The following is a 22,550-nucleotide window of genomic DNA, read 5'->3' on the forward strand; positions in this document are numbered from 1 at the left end:
TTGTGTTGTGTTGTGGGTACTTGGGCAACAATATATATACATATAATATATAAATACATAGAAAACACCCATGACTCAGGAACAAATATCTGTACTCATTACACGAATACATGCCCTTACCAGAATTCGAACCCAGGACCAATGCAATTCAATTATTTATATATAAAATTACATTGTATACGTCAGTCATACAATTATAAACTATAGATAATTAACATCATTCATTACATAAATATTACAATTTGACCGATAAAATGCATTATAATTCTCATTTTTCCGTGATGGTAAACGACGTTGATCATTTTAATCATGAAACGCTTGAATAAATCACTCAGGGTTATACTTATATCGGATCCAAACAGAAGTTTCGTAGAAGTCGGGGAACATGATAAATTGATAATATCGATAACAATAATAACACACCACTAGCAACATATAAGAGTATCCCTTCTGTGTCCCAGAGTCTTTTTCCTACCTTGAATTCCATAAGAGTTCAAAGTTAATAGATTCTAATTTAACCTTTTACATCGGTGGTGTCGATTTTTACATTTGACCTTTTACAATGATGTTATGAACTTGTATCACCACGTGAGATGTTAAATGGCTACGAAATACAATAATAAATCCATTAATTTTATAGGACATTATGATATAAATTGACTAAGTCCCACAGTAAGCTCAATAAGGCATGAGTTGTGGGTACTTGGACAACGATATATATAATATTTATAAATACTTAAATACATAAGAAATATCCATGACTCAGGAACAAATATCCATATATATATTCGTGTGATGAGCATGGATATTGGTTCCTGAGTCATGGGTGTTTTCTATGTATTTAAGTATTTATAAATATTTATATATTATATATATCGTTGTCCCCTATACCGTTAGACCGTTATACCCTCAACACAAGCCTTATTGAGCTTACCGTGGGACTTAGTCAATTTGTGTCATAATGTCGTGTAATATTTATTTATTTATTATTTATATATAATGGGTATGTGGTTATGTCCCGGAGTACTATACCTGGCGCAGTATTGTTGCACCTACTGGACCAGCTGGCAGGCATGCCGATAGTGAAAGTTGCACGCGCGCTGATTGTGCCGGCTGTCAAAATTAGACATACCTCAAGCCTTGTGAGATTCAGACAGGCCTTGTTTGCAAAACTTACTGTTATAACTTCATATACGAATATAGTCAAGATACTCAAGTTCAATAAATACTAACGGGTACTTTCTAGAAAAACACAAAATTTACCCGTTTTCAGAGCTTACTTTACATGAAGTAACTCGTCAAAAGACTATTTAGAACGAACCTGTAGTCATCTTCTCAGGTGTTCATGTTACGTCCTTGAATCTCGCACTTCATTAACAGAGGATACAATTAAACAGTCAGTTAGAGAGGCTCTGTATATTTATAGCAAATTTTGATTTAATGGGGAAAGCCTACAGTCTAGTCATACGAGTATGAAGTGCTGTAACACGTCTAACCATCATCATCATCTTTTTCGATTAACTTCTCTATTTCCGCTACCCAAAGGTTGTCTGGAAGAGGTTGCTTTTTAGCGATAAGACCGCCTGTTGTCTGCCTCTACATTTAATCAATTGTTTATTTTTCTTGTATATTTTTAGTATTTTTACCGAGGTGTGCCAATAAAGAGTATTTTATCTATCTATCTACCCTACTAAAGTCATACTTCGCGTATCTCCATCTCACGTCTAAATACTACACCGATAGGCATGGGGTAAGATGATCTTCAAATTTCGATGTTAGCGGTAGACGGATTACGTTCGACCAGTTCGACCACGTATTTTGACTGACGACGATCTATAAGAATATAATTGAAATCGTTTGTAAATATTTTATCTTTATTTTGCTTGCCTTGTGTGCACTGCACGTGCTACAAACTTTTTGCTATATTATTCACTTTCTTATGTTCGCTTATCATGTGGAGTGACGACCGTTTACGTCTGACGACCTTACGTCAATCGTTAGTGTTATCACCTTCATGTGTCATGAATGTGATATTTGACCATTGCACTATTCAAGTGCAGACCATGGAAGATAATACTTTTTTTGAGGTAAATTATAACATATTTTTATGATGGAGGAATTCATGCTTAACTTATAGGTCATTCCTGCAATAAGATAAGAATTTAAGCACACAAATTGCAATTTGAGTTCCCTAAAGTGATTTTTCTGCTAGGACTGTTCAAGTGACAAGCATTTATAGAAAGGAATTGAATTGAAAACGAAACCTGCATAATTTGTGGAACTGATCACGTGACCTTTTATTCGGATCTGTCATTACTTTTCGATTGCCGTTTTCGCTGTACGATGTATCTTGGCTACGGAGGAAGAGCATACAATAGGTACCTCAAGATTTCCCAATATGTAATAACTAATAACTATACCATCAACTCATGGCGTTTGCAATAGAAAACCACATAAGATTACGTGGAAGCACGCTGCAGTGACCGGTGACGAAACGGCGGCGACAACGATGCGACACCTACATGTGGGTCAATGCTGTGTGTTGACACCTAATAACCTGCATCGATCGGTAGCCGCGTTCGCAGTTGTGCGCGAGCGCTGGGTTCTCAAAAAAAACCAGTGTTTTGAGAACTCTGTAACTAACAATTTCTCTGCAAATAAAATCTGTATCTATGACTGTTAGGTAAATGAACAATATTCCACGTAAAGTGAAGACGCTAAGCACGAAGAATTTTGTCCATTGACCCGCTTTTTCCTATATCCGCCGCACTTGCATAGTTATATTGCTGTCCCGAGTGTCCCGTCATGACTCCGGTGGCGAACGTGGCAGTCAGTGTATTATGCAATATATGTATTTTTCTACTCGTCGACAATAATGGTTGATTTAAGATTACGTATACCAAACTATAATTGCGTACTCTTCATGTATGGGCTCCCAATCCCAACTCAACTATAATATTAATTTCGATACGCTGTAGTCAACTATAAAAGACATAAACGGGCAACTATTTCATGAGCGTATTCGCTCAACGCGCGTTTATGTCTCCTGGACTATATTTTTGTATTCTGAGATGCTTACCAATTCTTATTAAAATGATTTAGGTTTTATAGTAAAAAAAGTATTGTTTTCGATGACTCGTAGAAAGAGTATTATATGCAATAGTGATATAATCAGGCTTTTGTACCTCGTCTCGTACCTTACTAAAAAATACGTTACTCGACTGAAAAGATTTCAATGATATCTCGATTGTATAAAATACTATTATCCGCGTGCGATAGAGATAGGAACAGTCGGGTCAATGTACGAAATTCTTCGTGGTTTACATTTTTTAAAAATTTGTGGCGCTTACATTTTCTGCGCGGACTGATTTTCAATGACAAATCTCCCATACCTGTATGTGTAAGATAGAACGGCATGGTTTGTCATATTAAATTACCAAAGCGATATCGTTGCCAAGTAAGTAAAAATTGATTCGATTTATAAAATTCTTATATTACTTTATTTTAGATCGTTGGATTGCAAGTTAAGTTCTTTAAGTCGCCAAGTTTTAATTACCCCTTCTTAAACTGGTTTTCTTGAGGTTTCGAATTCCGAGAGTCTGACTTCGGTAAGGGAATGGAACGACATCCATCAACATTGCGCACTTACATCATATTATGGAAATCATGAAAATAATGACACAAACAAAAAACGGCGACGTTTTTTGCAAAGAGAATATACCTACTTGGTTTTGTGACAAGACAATAGAATTTTTTTGGCAGATAGGTAATTGAAGCTGACTATTACTTCTATAAAGTACCTAATACTTAGCACGTCAAGCTGATGCTTGACGTGCTAAGTATTGCGACAGGGACTCTATTTATTTATTTAAATGGAAAGTTTTTAGACTGGGGGCTCAGGCAAGGGAGACGCGACAAGAAACAGAGTTTCTGATTTCGGTTAACATTTGCATTGTTTCTTTAAAAACAACACTTGATTGTACTCTAGCGAGACCACCTACCTATTCATATTGCGAAATGTTTTTACGCGAACTTTCTTATGACTTGCAAGTTTTATACCAGATTTTTTCAACAAGGTTAAAATAGATGGGACAAGGCTGGTCGCGGATTATAGTGCTTTCGTCACGTTTGTCATTTACAAGGATATCAGCCGGCTTCGGAATTCGGCCGGTCGCAATGGCCCGCCGATTATGGGTCAAAACGAACCACGTGACGTATTCACGCGGGCGCCACTCGCTTAAAACTGAACTAAGTTAAAAAATAAAGGTCGAAGCCAGCGCCTGTTGCTAGACAATTAACTTAAGGCATTTAAGCAGAATTTATAGTAGATACATAGGTATCTTCAAGTTTAGGGCGTCGCGCAAAACCAGGTGACGATCTGACGATACGTACACCATAGGAAGGCACAGCTTGAGTTTGAATTATCCTGGATTAGGAACGATGAGCATTTGTTGCGTTCGAGATTTGAACGTCAAACGATCTTCAATTGTCCAGAAATGTAATTTCCCTTAAACTGTGTAACTTAAACAAGCATAGCATTGATTGAGTAAGCGTTAACATAATTAGCGAAAGGCACGGCAATTTCGGAAGATGCTTAATGGAAGTCCGATAAGTTAAATAACCGGACGGAACAGACGGTTGCGAAACCGGCAATCTCAAGCGCAAGTTAAGAGCACGCCAAGGTCGGAGCTGTCAAGTGTGCGAGGTTTCCCTCCACCGCGCATCGCCAGTCGCTCGCCGCGCAGCCGCCCGCGCAACCACTGCGCATCTTCACGCGCAGCTAACCTTAACAACGCTTAAAACATGTCTCTCTTCCTAACTCAAACTATTAACTAAGATACACATGAAACCAGTGATCAAAGATGATTTTAGTGTAAATTAAGTTTTTTTTTACGAAATGGATGCGTTTAACGAAAGGCAATTGTTGCGAAGGCAGTTCTCGCATGAGTCCGGTAAGACCGCGCTATCTATAGCTAAGGAAGAATATAACAGAGGGTATGATTTTTTATTACGTTTATTTAATGGTTGTAGTGACCTTAAGGCTTAGTTCAGTAGCAAAAAGGTAGAAGCGAAAAGACGTAAAAAACAGAATCACCCATATCTAACCATTTGTAGATCTTAACACATTGCAATAAGGCTTACTCGCAATCAAATGTGTCAACGACGCTAATACCCACCCCGTCTATGGGACACTTAATTCTTAACTTAATTTTCAAATTAAAATGCAATCAACTGAATCAACATTGCGAGGTTACTGGGTCAATCCTGATAATAAAACTGAGTTTGTATAGTAATTAGAATTGTATTCAGGCCTTGTTTCATAGAATAATTATTAATTATTCTGTATTTACCTGTCTAAACCTAATTATATCTTTTTTACCGATTTCTAAGTCTAATAAGTCACGGGGGTTATATGGCCAAGATTTTTTCATTGTTCGAATGCGAAGTATAAATTGAATATCAATAGGCACTCGTAGGTACTTTACATACAATTCCAATTAAAAAACAAAGAGTAGTTAAATTACTTGAATTATCAGGTTTGACCAGTATTGCAAAAGAACCTAAGAATATGGCTCAAGTTAATTAATGTTATGCTATATAGCCAGGCAGGTATTATACTCGTATAAGTACATGGGCTACGTTTCTTACATCCTTCTGGTTTGGAGGTCTTGATCGCTGATCCAGAAGCCCCATCATTATTAACATAATATAATTATCGGGCGTGCAATATGCAAGTGTCCAACCGATGGTAATTGACGTATATTTTATATTTTTGATCTCCTTTTCAAAATTAAATGGTTCAACTATACTGGAGAACGATACACTACACTACAGTTTAGGGCAGCTCTAAAATATATCGTTTAAGATAACATAATGCACGATTCCCTCTGACCGGTCAGCTGCTCGCGGATGCGGACGGCTCCAGACGGACTCCATCGCGTCTGTCTGTCATACATACTGTATAGGACATTGTGAAATGCGCTCCGGCGCGGCCCTACTCCAGCCGGTCGGTGGGAATCGTACATAAACGTGTTCCATTATCAAAATCTGTTTATATTATCAAAACAATTGACACTTGTTGCCTACTATTTATATCAGAAAAATTATCGTACAAGAATAATCAGGTTTCAAGATAAAACCTGTTATGACCATTGTACATTGTAATAGTAGTGACTTCACCCACTAACAATAGCCATGGTTTCTAACAGCTTCTGGTTACCACCACTACTAGAATTAGATATCTCCAATATCGACTTTTAGTTAAAAATATACTTATTTGGAGTTGTTATGCGCTTATACGTGACTATAATAGGTCTATACATAATAATCAAAGTATTTATTTATTTTAAACTTTATTGCACAATAAAAATAAGTACAAATGGCGGACTTAATGCCTTAAGGCATTCTCTACCAGTCAACCATAGGGCAAACCAGAAATTCTCGAATGTGGGTGCAGTGAGAAAAATAATTCAAAAGAAATGACAATTATAAAAGTAATTTTAAAAAACTATTTACAATGTTACACAAATTATATTAGGCACTACATATATATAGACATAATGTTATATAAATACCAAAATAACATAATGCTATATAAATATCCTGTCAGAAACCGCTTTTTTTTTAAATACTTTTTGTTTTACGTACCTAGTACATTCTTATCACATAATTATTGACTCCTAGCAGCCTATTATCAAGAAAAGCATAACCATTATGTCGAAAAATTAAAACAAAAAAATTCTTACAATGATATGTGCGTGTTAGAACAATAGCTACTCAAAGCCATAATCATGAGAAGACCTAAGTGGGTAATCAGCGATCTAGTGTAATAACCGAGTACAATATTGAAAGAAGATACCTGATAACAAAGACAAGTTAACAATAAAGTCTGATAGTTTTCATTAATAATAACAATTATTCACAACAAATCTTTGTTGTAAAGTGCGATGTTTATTAAAGGCTCTCTGATATCTGCTTCGCGTGACACCTTCTTTTAATCAGAGGTCAAACCATGTCCGTCTGCCTATTGCTTAAGAGGCAACATGGGAGTAGTAATTTCTCCATGCAAATATACGTACTCGACTGTTTCCTTCGTGGTTTTGAAGCTAGAGCAATGATTTTTTCAACACGTACTATTATTATTAATATCTGTGTCGGACTGTTTTGCCTTTTTATATTTTTGTTTCTTAAGGCGCTAGTGCACTTCAAATATTCGCAAAATTGGCCTAATTTACTAGGCCGTCAAGAGAATGGTATTCAAAACTAACATCAATTAGCCTAAGAAGCAAAACAGTCCGACACAGATAATTTCTTTACTATTTAGATCTCAAAATTTCGTTATTTTTGGTTAAGTTTTGGTGGAGGAAACAGTCGAGTAAGAAACATCGTTTTTAGGGTTCCGTAGCCAAATGGCAAAAAACGGAACCCTTATGGATTCGTCATGTCCGTCTGTTTGTCCGTTTATATCACAGCCACTTTTTTCCGAAACTATATAAGAACTTACTGTTCAAACTTGGTAAGTAGATGTATTCTATGAACCGCATTAAGAAGTTGACACAAAAATAGAAAAAAACAATAAATTTTGGGGGTTCCCCATACTTAGAACTGAAACTCAAAAAATCTTTTTTCATCAAACCCATACGTGTGGGGTATCTATTGATAGGTCTTTAAAAATGATATTGAGGTTTCTATATCATTTTTTTCTAAACTGAATAGTTTGCGCGAGAGACACTCCCAAAGTGGTAAAATGTGCCCCCCCCCCCCCCGTAACTTCTAAAATGACAGAATGAAAAATCTAAAAAAAATATATGATATACATTGCCATACAAACTTCCACCGAAAATTGGATTGAAGTTTGAACGAGATCTAGTGAGTAGTTTTTTTTCATCAAACCCATACGTGTGGGGTATCTATGGATAGGTCTTCAAAAATGATATTTAGGTTCCTAATATCATTTTTTTCTAAACAGAATAGTTTGCGCGAGAGACACTTCCAAAGAGAAAAAAATGTGTCCCCCCCCCCCCCCCTGTAACTTCTAAAATAGCAGAATGAAAAATCTAAAAAAAATATATGATATACATGCAAACTTCCACCGAAAATTGGTTTGAACGAAATCTAGTATGTAGTTTTTTTTTAATACGTCATAAAATTAAAAAAAAATTTTTTTTTTTTCATCAAACCCATACCGTTTTTTTAATACGTCATAAATGGTACGGAACCCTTCATGGGCGAGTCCGACTCGCACTTGGCCGCTTTTTTGATATTTTTTCGCAGGATTTTAGCGTTGTCCTTATCGCACTAGTTTTAGAAGCCGCTTCCGTTAGCGAGGCGGATATATTCACCTAAAATATTTAAATCTCAGCTCCCGTATCCTCTTAAATCGCCGTACCGATTATTGGTGAATTTTTATGAGATAGTTTATCCGAGGAAAGCACATAGTTTCCACGAAAATTCTCACTATACGCAGATCACGGGCAGTAGCTAGCCTCCAAGAGGGGTGTGGTGATGCGACTGCGACTATTACAAGAAACACTACATTGTATGAAAACAGTCTATTATTTCCTTATCTCTAACTAAAGGAAGGCATCTACCTCATAACCATGAATGTGTTTTTTCCATGTTTTTTTCACGTGAGGATGTTTTGCTCATTAGCGAACAACGGCGTGTGCGCATAGTAATGTACCTACGGGACAAACGTAATTGACATGCCCGTGATTGACTACCCGGGCATATACAGCATGATTATATATTTACATTCCCGGCCTTATTAATATCGATAAAGGCAGTGTGATTTTACATTAGAAAAGGGCTCTATACGAGACATTTAGACACCGTGTGCCGAGAAGACCCCGGCGTAAGAAACACTAAAAGAAAACCTTTATAGGTATAATACCTATAAGAAGTTGTTTTATTTCTACAAAACAAATGCATAGTCTGGCAATCCAATTTTGTTAGTGGCGATGTAGCGGTAGAATAAATAAAGTAAAAAATATATATATATGTCCCTTTTTTCGGGGAGTGATACCTACTAAAGACTGTGATTATCTCATAGCGTCCTAAGCGCCGAGTATACTTACACCAAAAATCCTCGTTTGTTATACCTGCGCATTTTTACTTGATGTAAAAACATTGTCTTTTTCAAGACCGGAACGCTAATTTTAAACCATTCATTAATGGAATTTTAGCCTAACACACTATTTTGTGCAAACAATTCTAAATTGAATAAGTACATTGTGCAACGAGGGGGGTAAGTTAAATTTCGGATACGAGGGTGATTATTCCCGACAGCCGTAGGCTGGAGGGAATTAAAGACCCGAGTTTGCAATATTCTTACCCCCGGAGTTACACACAATGTTTTTCATCACACTTGCGAAGAAAAAACTAAATTTTAAACGAAATAGTTCTTAAATACGGTGACATCAAACATTCGTCCGCCATTTTGTAATTTCTTTACTGGTTAGCATCGAGGGCACAGACCCATTCGGCATTCAGCCACGATTATTAATTATATAAAAATATTTTTAACGCCTGTAAATTTAAATTAATTAATTTAAACGTAAACAAAAAAATTAAATTATAAACGTCAGTATTTTAAAAGTAAAACTCATTTATGCTACTTGGTGTGTATGAAAAAGCTATAACTCCCTTTTTTTCACAATCCATAACTCCCGCGGGAACAAAATAGGCCTTTGTCCTTCAGTACACCTGCATGAAATAGGAACTTTTTCTAGCAAGTGTGATGAAAAATAACTAATCGCACCGCTTTTTACAAGCTTTTATTTAACTTGCCCTGTTAGAATGTATGGGATAAATCTTGCAAGTAAATTTGACCCACTTCCCGGTTTCCGAAGAAGCTGAAAATTTGCATACATATGTATAGTCGTTAGATTTGTAGCTGGCCCCCAACGGCTTATCCTTTGTCAATTGTTAACTAAAACGGCGCGTGCCACTACCTGCAAAAAAAAGGGTCGTATAATTCTAATTGGCACCTGAGCGCGGGCTAGTTTAACGCTCAAATAACCAGTGTAGGTATGCTCTCCGATAACGCGCCTTTGTTACGCAATGTCGTTTATAAGTCGGGTGACAATGCAATATTATGGTACCATCAAGCTGATCTGATGATGGAGACAGGAGGTAGCCATAGGAACTCTGTGATAAAACAACGCAACATAATTGTGTTTGGGGTTTCTAGAATTGTCTCAATGAATATTAGTTGCCTGTGGAAAAAAAAGTACAGTTAACGATAAAAGCTGAAATTTTTTCAAAAACTTATTTAGATCACAATACGGTTCCCAAAAATTTTATTAGTATTTTGACGATTTTCTCTTGTGACTTCATCGACCTGCATCTTTATTTTTTGACTATAGCTCGTTAGAAAAAATCACGAACATAGATCTAAAACGCACTTTAAAATATCTATCAATTTTAAACACAAAGGCTAAAAATCATCGAATACTTATTTTTTTGTTAGTACTTACAACAAATTAAAATTCAAAAACATGATAGGTATCCGCGGTCACGCTTACGCTCAGTGAGAGTGAGAGAAGAACACGAATCTTCAAAATAATTAACACCCGTCTCACTTTTTGACGTCAAAATAAGCATCTGCTGTAAGTATGTAACAAAGGGCGTTGTTTAATCAGGCGACAAGTGAAAACGTGATCTAAGTTGTTTTTACATTAAATTGTATTGCAAAGATTTAGCTATAATGTATCGCCTAATAAAAACAATTAGCATTTTAAAGTCACGGCATATTGATATATGCGGGTGCGGGCGGAAAAATACAGCCAAGACTAAAAAAGTCCCTGGTTTTTAACGCATCAGTAATTATATAATCAGACGTCGGGAAAATATCCTTACATATTTGCTAAATGCGTAGTAACCACTGTGAATATACACTAAATATTTTAATAGAGTCCTGATAAAAACCTACACATGAGTCACATCAGTCATGCCAACCCTATCCTACAAAAAAGGAAATGAAGCACACGTTCAAATAGTAATTTTATTTCCTCTTATTTGTGTAGTCATGCAGATAATGATTTTCAACTCATAAATATGAAACCCTTTGCCTATTTTTCTTAATTTCACTAATTTCTTGACTCAAAAATTAACGGGCGAAAAATCTTTAAAGGCGCATCCTGTAGTTTTAAAGAAGGTAAAACAGACGTGTAGTTGGAAGTAGGGTCAGAGATCGTCGATTGTCAACGATCGCTGCCACGGCGATGGACGTCCCGCGGCTGCGTTCAGGTGTTTTGTTTATTTTTTATTTAAGTACCTACTTTTAAATAAGTGTGATTTTGTTCAAATGTACTGAAACTAAACCTTTCGTATTCTCTTATATAAATTTTTAAATCGACTGTTTATGACTGTTTCAATATATGCGTTTGACATTATTTACTTTGGAACAGCCTCTGAACCCTCGATAAATGGAAACAATAACGACTTTTACAAAATGTTCACTACATTTTAATAAATTACCATAAAAAAATGTTTGTCTTTCCAAAAATCAACATAATTTGAACACTCTTTAAAATATCCCTTGAAATACGCACGTTACATTACGTATAAGTTAAAAGAATATGATTCGGTTTTTTAAAGTTGGATGTTCACTTGTTTCAGGAGGACAAGGTCTCTGAACGCGCCATCTCCCATCCACCAGTTCGGACCATGCGGCAGAATAATGAAGAACTCGGCTATGGTTATGTAAGTACACTCCATAAATACAACTATGATGAAGTTTGGTTTAAGACACTTCAAGTAAACGAGGAAGACATCATTAGGGCGACTTCTGTTCGCCATGGGCACACTACACCTGCCCGTAGGCCTAGCGGCACAGGAGCGGCGCGACAGCATTTTGGCCGTGATATAGACTGGTCAGTCTGGACAGACGGAACTGGACGGGTGTCCATACAGTACAGTTATAAAAAGACGCGTAGTCTATATCGCGGACGAGATACTGTCGCGCCACTCCTGTGCTAGGCATACATATAGGCTTTGGTCAAGTTTACTACTCGGGTAGGCATTGCACGGCCACAAAAAACGTTGTCTCCCTACCTGACACCGTTTGTATAGCCTGTAAGTCGAAGGCTTTTGATGACAGTTAAGGTCTAGGGCCTTATTGCGTATTTTGGGCTCTTTAAACGTATCTATATTTTAAGCCATGACTATTATAAATAAATATTATACGACATTATTACACAAATTGAACTAAGTCCCACAGTAAGCTCAATAAGGCTTGTGTTGAGGGTACTTAGATATAATATATAAATATTTATAAATACTTAAATACATAGAAAACACCCATGACTCAGGAACAAATATCCATGCTCATCACACGAATAAATGCCTTTACCAGGATTTGAACCCGGGACCATCAGCTTCGTAGGCAGGGTCACTACCCACTAGGCCAAACCGGTCGTCAAAATTATACTTAATGAACATAGCGTTATGTGTTATTTATTCCGTTATTCGATTAGATATATGGTTACCCCGTCAAACAGGGGGTTTCGATCACTCGTTCAACGTCGCGCTCGCGGTCTTTCATATTAGGCCTCGGTGGCTAGTCCCTATAACAGCCCCCTAAAGAGAAATATCTTACTTTTTTCTATCTACAAGGTAAAACATATAATTTGATCGCATTATCCCTAGAGGAATAATATGCTATTTATTGCTTGATTTTTTTACTCTGTTTCCTTATTGGTAGGTATTACGGCTGGTAACTACAGCCTGCCAAAAGAAGTGAGTGGCTAATTAAATATGAATTACTGTTGGTTCAGTGGTAGACAAACATACTCGTATTACACTTATTGTTTACCAAGGTTATGTTGGTACATGTGGTTATATCGTTATGTGATACGAAATATATACCTACAGCCCGAACCCGGAGCTAGAGTACCTACAATTATACTTTTACGATAATAACTTTTTTTGAATTCGAAGTAGACTAAAAATTATAAATTTATGTTTCTGTGTATTTATGTGATCTTATAGTAAATATGTTCCAGAAATTATAAACCAGACATCCGTACCACCTTTACAAACCGGTCTTAATTATAATTTCGTTTTGTTTGTTTCTTTGTTATTTTTTGCATCTTGAAGGCCACCTGGGCCCTTAAACTACGTCCAAAAGAGAGGTATGGGCATTGTGTATGTCATCTCGCTTTGTGTGTTAGGGCACAGCACAGCGGATGTCATTCCAGATCTAGAGCAGAGCCCAACTGGGGAAGTACTGCTTACCATCAGGCGGGCCGTATGCTTGTTTGTCACCGAAGTAGTATTAAAAAAACCTGAAACTGTCGTTAAAGTGTGTAGTAGCACATTGAGTTAAGGATACAGATATAATTAATCTTGATATTACTTTGCATAAACGCCTAAATCATCTAATATCATATCAAGATAATACTTAATTTATTTTTATGAAAATACGCTTTATTTAGTTTAAGAAAAAATTAAAATATTTTCTGAAAATATTTTAATGTTTTCTAATAATTCTAATAGTATAATATCCGTGGTCTCTGCCTACCCCTTCGGGAAATAGGCGTGATTATATGTATATGTATGTATGTATAAATTGAAAAGTGTTTAGTAGTAAAGTTAACATTTATAAATATAGCATAACATAATATAGGTAACAATCAAATCTGTCAGACTTTTTTGCTGCAGGGCGTGCCCAAGGATACATTAATTACATTACATTATACATAAACTTAAGAAACATTACATTCTATTTCAGTTTGGGAAAAACATCTGCAAAAACGAAGGTTAATAAGTACCTAAAGTAGGTACCTAAACGTTAAACAACTTACATGTACAAGATTAGCTATAAAAACACGGTACGAAACTTCCATTACTGAAGGCATCAATAACCATTTCGCTAAAATGACTTAACTTCTGATGGAAATGTATTTGCTGGTCCGATATAAACAATGTTGTCAGTAGATTAATTCCATTTCTTTCAAAGTCGTATCGCAGTATGGTACTCTAGTGTTAATGTCGACAGAATCCCATTTATTAGTTTGACATTGTTATTTATCAATTATTTATCCGCTATCAGTTTATTATATTATACATGCATTTCTGCATCACGGTCATCACGGACTGTTGTTGTGCAAAACAAAAGTCTGATATTTTATTTAGATATTTTAGATGGTAAGAAAACTATGAACGTCTACAGATTTCTAAGTTCAGAATCAGTAGTAGTCTGTGAACGTACATCAAATTAAATAGGTTAAGTACCTTCAATTAGGTTAGAGTAACTTGTTCTACCAGGAGTTCTTCTACTCAAATCCATTAACATCGAAATCTCTATATTGTCTGGTTCAACCACAAAAAAGAAAACAAAGTTGCAGTCTAGTGCACACGGCACCTCTAATCCAAGATTTCTGCTTAATTTCCAGGCAAATCCAAGACCCGGCGTCGCAGCGGCTGACGTGGTACAAACAGCCGCTGACGGTGCTGGTGATCAAGAAGGTGCACGATGCTACCATCCTCACGCCGTTCGTGCAACTCGTCCACTGGCTCGTTCATGTAAGTTTACCTCACTTCAAATGCTATCTGAATGTGCTTCTTAAGGGGCTATATTTCCAGGACACTATGTGGATATCCCGCTCTAGGTACTACTTAACTATTTAATTCCCATTGCCGGTCATATGTATAATGTAGTAAAGTGAAGCTCGTCTAAAAGCCCCTTAATGTATCTATTACACGGATAATCGGATACCTTTACATCATCAGGCTCGTAATCAGCAACTTACTTCCTGTCGCAGGGATTCAATGTAGCGGATCTATTTTGTACATGGCGAATTTATGGGAAAAACGAACGATTAACTGAGACATATATGTACCCATAATATATGTTATCATGCTTTATAGCGATTTTAACTTACGTCAACTAAGACACATCATCATCATATCAGCCAGTATAGCTCACTGCTGAGCATAGGCCTCTCTTCGAGTACGCCACGGGTCTCAGTCCTGAGGTAAACTCGTCCAGAAGTGGCGCGCGATCTTCCGAATAACATACACAAGAATCGAAAACGATTACAACACCAACAGTTTTTTTAAGACTCAACAGTCCCATACGCGTCATTCTTAAGGAATGTACAAATACGAGAACTCCTTAAATGGGTTTCCGGGGCATCGTATATAATCGTCCGGAATGTCGCGTTTCTTTAGGCTCCGTCAAAACGAGTGGGACGCCAGGAATGCAGACAATGCTGTTCGCTGCAGTTTTTGTCCGTGCGCGATTTAAGGCTCGTTTGGTATGCAATGCTTATATGAATTGAATGCGTTTTCAACATGCTTGACATTTTTATATAAATACGTAGGTAGTCATACTATTTTTACTGCGGCGTTGAAAGGCATAGTTATGGAACTGTCATAAAAAATATGCTCACTGGAAATGTTTAATCGTAGTTTAAGGACGCACTGCAGGAGTTTCTGGAGACTAAGGACTAGGAAGAATAGAGCTAAATTTCCGGGCAATCTAGGAACACCACGGCTTTCTCAAGTTTTATTGAATTTTATTAAGTTACCATGTACTTGTAAAACAATTAATTTTTTGTTAATATATCCAAAAATGCGTTATCCAAATGACATGACGTTAACCAAAAAAATAGTCAGATCCAGAGTGGATTGGAATTTTGTTTGCTCGTATATGGTATCTTATCCTACCTACTACTACTTAGCAACACCTTCTATCTTCGAAAATACCTAGTGTCAATCGATAAAACAACAACTGTCTTTTAGTCTCGTATTCAGATATCACGAAGTGAAAGTGTGGGGTTGATAGGTACTTTATACTGTTATACATATTAGCGCGTGGCCGTTATCAGCGAGTACTTTATGAACATGAGCTCGCCATTAAGAAAATTAATGGCTGACAAAAGTCCGTCAGCATCGATATATTGGTTTATTCATAACATCTTGTGCTCGACTGTTCGCTCCTAACATGACCCAAGCCCTAAGCACTGACTTAATATTATAACTGGTAGGGAGAAAATGTCAAATGGAGTCAGGAACTTAACTTTAAAATATGACATTATGCTAGTTGTTTAATAAAATCAAACACAGCGAACGTGATGGTCACCTTTGCATCGGGTGCAGGTAGATGTTTATATATGTTTAATTTTTATTTAAGTTTAGATAAATTTACGTTCAGTCATTAAGTTTAGTTAAAGTATAATATGGTTTAATTCGATTCAATATTTAAAATAAGAAAGAGAGACAAATGAAAAAAAAAAAACAGGCCGCGACATATTGATAATTCGGTAATTTAATCGGTGTATACCTACGTATTATAAATTGTCCGCCATTTTGTGATAACACTTCCTTGTTTACGTCTCTGTCGCGGTTCAGAATAACTACCTGATATTATTTTATAGTTCCCCTTTATTTAACGCAGACCTTGTCTGTAAAACTTTAAATCTATTTTATAGAATCTAAAGAAAGCTAGACTTGTAAGTGAGGTGATTGAACTACGCCCTAGTTGTACGTATATTTAGGAATGAGTCTATCGCCTACGCTATAGCTGTTGCTAATCGGAAGCACTAGACTAAATCTTGTCACTGACCTCGTCCATTCAATTGGTTTGAACATAAAACACCGTTTAATATAATGTGATATATCACATATAATGATAATTTATAAGTAAAAATTTTAATAGTGAAGTGAAATATTATATTATTTTTGATTGTCCTTTGTTGTGGAAACTCTGTCATGATAATTTAATATATTGTAATGATATATGTATCAGATGTATCTGAAATAGCTTATGCTTCAAATGTTGTCAATGTAATTGTATGCACATACTTCTGCCGTAGGTAGTTACATAAAATTATAGTAATCTTTGAGTCTTGGTAGATTCTCATAGCTTAGCTTAGTTCTAAAATAGTTACCTCTGTTTTATTTTTTCATTTTGTTTTCTTGTATCTTAATACTTGTAGTTTTTTTTTTGTTTTGTTTTATGGCTAAGGTTGCAAGTTGTGTTTGTCTAATTGGGTGAATACGTTATCATTTTTGTAGTTATTATTTAAGTCCATTTGTATTATACCTGTTGGCAAACTTAATATTCAGATTGGTACTTCTTTCTCTGAGTCGTTTCATTCTTGACAGAGTGGTCGTGGTCAATGGTTGTCATTGGATGGTGACACACCGAACACGCCGCCATACTTCTCTGTTGGCTGCCTTCCTGGCACATTCGTGTGTCATCCCATCCACTGCAGCTTGAACTGGTCCGTCCATCTCATTGGCGGTTTTATTCATGACCTGGTACAACCCACTCTTCCGTGGCCACACGTCTCTCAATAGATTTTTACCTATACCTACCTTAAGGTGGTAGGTACCAAAATTGATGAATTAAAAGCTCTCACCTTGGAAATACTAAGAAAATATAAATAATTATTACTCAAACACGTTTAAAAAAGTACTTTAAATGAAGCCTGATGAGAGACTCTAATAGATTCTCTGCAACGAGTATGCATATGATCCGATGAATTTAAATTGTATCGATGCATTATTCAATTATTCACGTCGACTATACAATGGTAATGACTGGAGATTTCTGGAAACACTAGTCATGTTTATTGTTATGTAAATACGAGTTTTCATTTCGGTTTATTGTCACGCGATACAAGTGTGAGTCGACAACCTTAATCAACTGATATTAGTCTATTTGTAAAAATAATAGTTAGTATACACGATTGCGCCGAAGCAAAAAAATGAGTTTGTGTCCTTAATATGTTTCGTAGTGTGCTAAACCGTTGGATCGATTTCGCAGAATGACTTGACGTTAGATTCGTCTTAACACTCTTAACTGCGCGATTGTCACTGGGTTTATTTAAATTATTGGAACTCAAAATGGATGGTACTAAATTGACCTCCGTCACCATATTGTAGGGCCTTGGTCTTCAGTTCTTTAGAAACATTCTATAAAAAGTCTAACCTAAGCTTGGTAGCCCAATTTCTAAGTTAGTTTCTCTTCATTTTTATAAGCTTTTATTTAATTTCACCTGTCCCGTTGTCTGACTGTGTTTGTCTGTAACGAAATGTTGCAAGTTAAATTTGACCCACTTCCCGGTTTCAGATGAAGCTCGACATTTGCATACATATGTAAGTCGGGTGTCAATGCAACATTATGGTACCATCGAGCTAATCTGATCGTAGGAACTCTGTGATACACCAACGCAACCTACTCGTAATTGTGTTTAAAGTTTTTACAATTATCTCGATTAGTTTACTGTTGAAAGAAAAGTACAGTCGGCGATAAAAACTTGTATCAAAAATGATATAATTCTCTTTTTTCCAGGACAAAAGCATGGTAGTTTACGTAGAAGCAGCCGTACTGGACGACGTGCTACTGGCAGAATACGGGGATTTCACATCAGTACGGGAGAAGCTGATGACGTTCCGGGCGGGACAAGATGATCTCACGGATAAAATTGACTTCATCATCTGTTTGGGGGGCGATGGGACACTATTACATGCCAGCTCGCTATTTCAGGTTTGTATTTACTACGTTATGCTTTATACATAGTTTTTCGGAAACTTCCAATTTTGTTTTGTTAATGTACGGTCGGAAAGTTTCCGAAATTGTCAATTTTTCACTTGGAATAATTTTGAAAACCTCTCATATTTTCAAAACGAAAGTGTCCTTTATGTTCTTGAAATTTCCGAGAGCTTGGCCAACTTTTTGGAGACTTTCCGCAACTTGCACATCTGTAGTTTGGTTTCATACGTTGCTGAAAAACTAAAGCCGTAAGAATCTCGGCACCGAACAAAATAAATGAACTTCTTATGGACTGGATGATTATGGTATACTAAGAAAGCCAGTAAAATGATTGCCTTAGCCCTGGTGTCTAGGTAAATCATTCTGAATTGAGGGTTAGTGCTAAGAGAAAATAAAAATCATATGTTTAACGGAGTTGAGGATTATCGGTTTATATCGTTTATGCTATAGTTCATTTATATTTTTGTAGAGGTTTTCTTAAACCTTAAGCAGTATTGAATACACTTATCTTCTCTTGCTTAGATTCGAAACACAGTTTTCCTTGAAACTCTAATTCATCATGCCATTCGTATAGAAATTTAATTGTTTTTAATGTAAACGATAAATGGAAAAAGGCAAGATTCGAACTGGCGACCTTTTGAAACACCAGTCCAAACTAACCGGTTGAAGCTTACCAGAAGCGTGTGAATTTTTCAATCCCTCCCTTAAAAAGTTCCTGATATAAAATAGAAATGTGCTGACATCTGTGTTGTTGTAGCAATCGGTGCCCCCCGTGATGGCGTTCCACCTAGGCTCGCTCGGCTTCCTCACGCCCTTCGAGTTTAACAACTTCCAGGACCAAGTCATGAATGTTCTAGAAGGTGAGAACAAAAAACTAACAGTTTTTGTCTATGGTACCAGCGAACATGGGAGTAAGATTTAAACCCATTCACGCTTATAAAAGTATGAAATTAATAAAGTAGGCAAGCTTAAGACCCGGGCCTTGTGAGGCGCAAGTACTTTATTATATGGTATAATTTATTTTGAAGCCATGTTAATAGTATTAGTTGGGAATGCGTTTTAGGGCGTTTTAGCGTTTAAGGAAACTAAATGGCATGGTTAATTTTGAAAAAAAAAAATATTTTATATTTTTTTATTTTTTATTTTTATAAAAAGTAATTAAATGTTGCATATAGGGTTATTGTTACACGAGCATTAATTCAATCAAACAATTGACGACTGTGACATATCAATGTCATTTAAAAAATTAAATTAAAGACCAATATTTCGTCCCCAGGTCACGCGGCGTTAACGCTCCGATCGCGATTACAATGCGTGGTGCTCCGCAAAAGCAAGAAGGACAACGAGGGCCGCAAATGCATCCTGGTGCTCAACGAGGTGGTGGTGGACCGCGGGCCCTCGCCCTACCTCTCCAACATCGACCTGTTCCTCGACAACAAGCACATCACGTCCGTGCAGGGCGATGGTCAGTATCTTAATATTTCTCTCACATTTTGTGCTTCTGAAGCCATTTGAGTGGCTGACGTGGGCTCTGATTACTATAAAATAATTGACCACTTTATGCCGTCGAGCAACAATTAGTATGACATATTATTCATTAATTTACCTATTGACATAGTACCAATCATTTTATTCGCATCACATGTAATATTTGTGTAATTATTTAGCTGTAAGATTAGTTGTACTATTAACATTGTACGCCGCATCGCGGTTGATTGTGACGATTCTACCCGGACATCATTGTAAGATCATTTTAACTCACAATGTTACAATAAAGATTTCAATTTCAATAAACGACCGCGGCCCCTCACTCTACCTCTCTAACATCAATTTATTCCTCGATAACAAGCAGATCACGTCCGTGCATCATATTTCTGTGATCCGTGCATGGCAATGGTCAGTCCCTTACTGTTTCTCTCGCTTTTTTCCCGTATCAGAAGCCATTATATTTGTCATCTTGGGTTTCGTTTCTGAATGTTGTTTTTTTTTTTTTACATTTGAGAACGTCTCTAATATTAACATAAATCGACTAATTGTAAGTCGATCGGACAACAAAGTCGGTCGGACCAAGTATAAGAATTCCGTATCTTCATATAAAAGGAAAAACAATCCGAAAAAATCTGTTATCTTTTCGTACTAATATGTATTCCCGAAAGATTATAAGCATAATACATACTTTAAAATCCACATTGATACCAATAAAAAAAGGAAAGCTACAGATCACACGTTTGCCACATTTTTTCCTATAAGGGTGTGTAATATATTATTGTGTATAATGTTTTCAACCCAAAACAAAGCCTCAGATCACATGTTTGCCACATTTCTTCCTTTATAGGTGTATAATGTATCATTGTTATATTTATATTGTGAAGTTTATTTCCAGGTTTAATAGTATCGACCCCGACAGGCAGCACCGCGTACGCGGTGGCGGCGGGCGCCAGCATGATCCACCCGTCCGTGCCCGCCATCATGGTGACGCCCATCTGCCCGCACTCGCTCTCCTTCCGGCCCATCGTCGTGCCCGCGGGCGTCGAGCTCAAGGTTCCTACATGTCAAACACTATTCTAGCTCGATGGTACAGTCTGTCCGACTATTTCCGTCTTTAAACTCGGCCAATTCAAAAGATGACTGAACTGAACCTGAACACATTTATATCGTATAATATTGACATTATTAAATCGCTGTTCGGACACGATTTTAAAACATTTAATCTGAACATTTCCCTATCATCGCCCTGGATAACATGCGGTGTTTTATTCAATATATAATAATATCCTCTTCACTTTCAAAGACATCTACCGGAAATTGCAGAGTCTGCTAGAATCAGACTAAGCAAAGTTGGCAGCGAATTTGATAGCCAAACCTGTGCAAGTGTTAAGTAAATGTCATAATTTCATAGAATATTGACGGTTAAAATAATACTTGCACTGTCTGGGCTGTCAAAATATCTGCCAACTTATCTTGCTCCGACTCTAACTAAACAAAATAAAGAAAAGGCTGTCTTCAACTGTATGTGTTTCCATTTTTTTTTAAATAATGATAAACATGTAGCATAGTAAGAAATTGCAGCTACCCTCGGACACCGGACATTTGTATACAAATGTCGTGTTTTAGATCGCGCTATCGCCCGACGCGCGCAACGCGATGTGGGTGTCGTTCGACGGCCGCAGCCGCCAGGCGCTGCAGCACGGCGATAGGTACTCGCCGTACCGTCCATTCTGTAGCATGCTCGTGCCTGTGCCGCTTCGCTACTCTTTAGAGTTGTTGTACTGTGTATATGTATTGTGTCATTGCAGATGTCGTCTTGTTGTTTATTAGAGAGTAGCACTAAAGTATGACCTTCTCTGGTAATATATGCTGTATCTTTTAATGTGTTATTTATGAATGTTGTTTATTATAATCAAGATATTTCAAATAAGCCGGTATATTCAGAGTAAAGTTGTGTATTTGGCCGTCTATGATTTAGGTTTTCAATTGTAGCTGAATGTCTGTAGTTCTAAACTACTGGCTGTCAGTTAGAAGTGAACACTAACCTATTCTGTAAGTAGTTTAAAGTATCTTCAGGTGTAGATGGAACCACCACAAATCTTTAGATCTATGTCTTATCTAGATCAATGATCGTTCTAATGGATAGACCTAGGTATTGTACGATGGCGTCAGGAAGGATGTAAATCAAACAAATGTTAGGCTCAAACTGAACTGTATTGGGTACTAAGCATGATTATATAGTGTACATAAAGTTGAATATACATAGCGTTGATGACTTACCACTACACCTATTGGAGAAGAGAAAAAAAAAATAACAAAAATCTTTTTTTTATTACAAACTAGCATAAAATACGTATAAAAATTAAAAACATACTAATCATTATGTCTAGGGTAGTGCTGGTGCCACTCATGATTTTGATTGGCGTATTCGTAGTCCCGACCTCTGAAGGTGGAGGTAACCCTGTTGCCACCTCCTCGGAATCCTCTGTAAATGCTCCTGTTGCCCCCTGCTTGGATAGAAATAGCTACTTCTATACATACCAGATATTTCCCC

General features: G+C 36.7%; 1 protein-coding gene across 10 annotated transcripts in view; it reads left to right on the plus strand.

Annotated features, from left to right (window-relative positions):
* LOC133526378 (NAD kinase-like) overlaps positions 1 to 22,550 on the plus strand; it is a 63,042-nt gene that overhangs the window by 38,065 nt on the left and 2,427 nt on the right. For 5 of the 10 annotated variants that reach the window (XM_061862979.1, XM_061862978.1, XM_061862980.1 and 2 more), the window contains 7 exons: positions 11,623 to 11,706; positions 14,400 to 14,529; positions 18,308 to 18,502; positions 19,266 to 19,368; positions 19,785 to 19,973; positions 20,892 to 21,049; positions 21,623 to 21,705. In XM_061862979.1, the coding sequence (XP_061718963.1) occupies positions 11,623 to 11,706; positions 14,400 to 14,529; positions 18,308 to 18,502; positions 19,266 to 19,368; positions 19,785 to 19,973; positions 20,892 to 21,049; positions 21,623 to 21,705 (942 nt within the window). Of the gene's footprint in view, positions 1 to 4,729; positions 4,996 to 8,287; positions 8,329 to 11,228; positions 11,251 to 11,622; positions 11,707 to 14,399; positions 14,530 to 18,307; positions 18,503 to 19,265; positions 19,369 to 19,784; positions 19,974 to 20,891; positions 21,050 to 21,622; positions 21,706 to 22,550 lie in introns of those variants that run through there. The other 5 variants (XM_061862981.1, XM_061862984.1, XM_061862985.1 and 2 more) reach the window with 5 other exon arrangements.

Source organism: Cydia pomonella, chromosome 16, assembly GCF_033807575.1.
Source record: "Cydia pomonella isolate Wapato2018A chromosome 16, ilCydPomo1, whole genome shotgun sequence".
Lineage (NCBI taxonomy): Eukaryota > Metazoa > Arthropoda > Insecta > Lepidoptera > Tortricidae > Cydia > Cydia pomonella.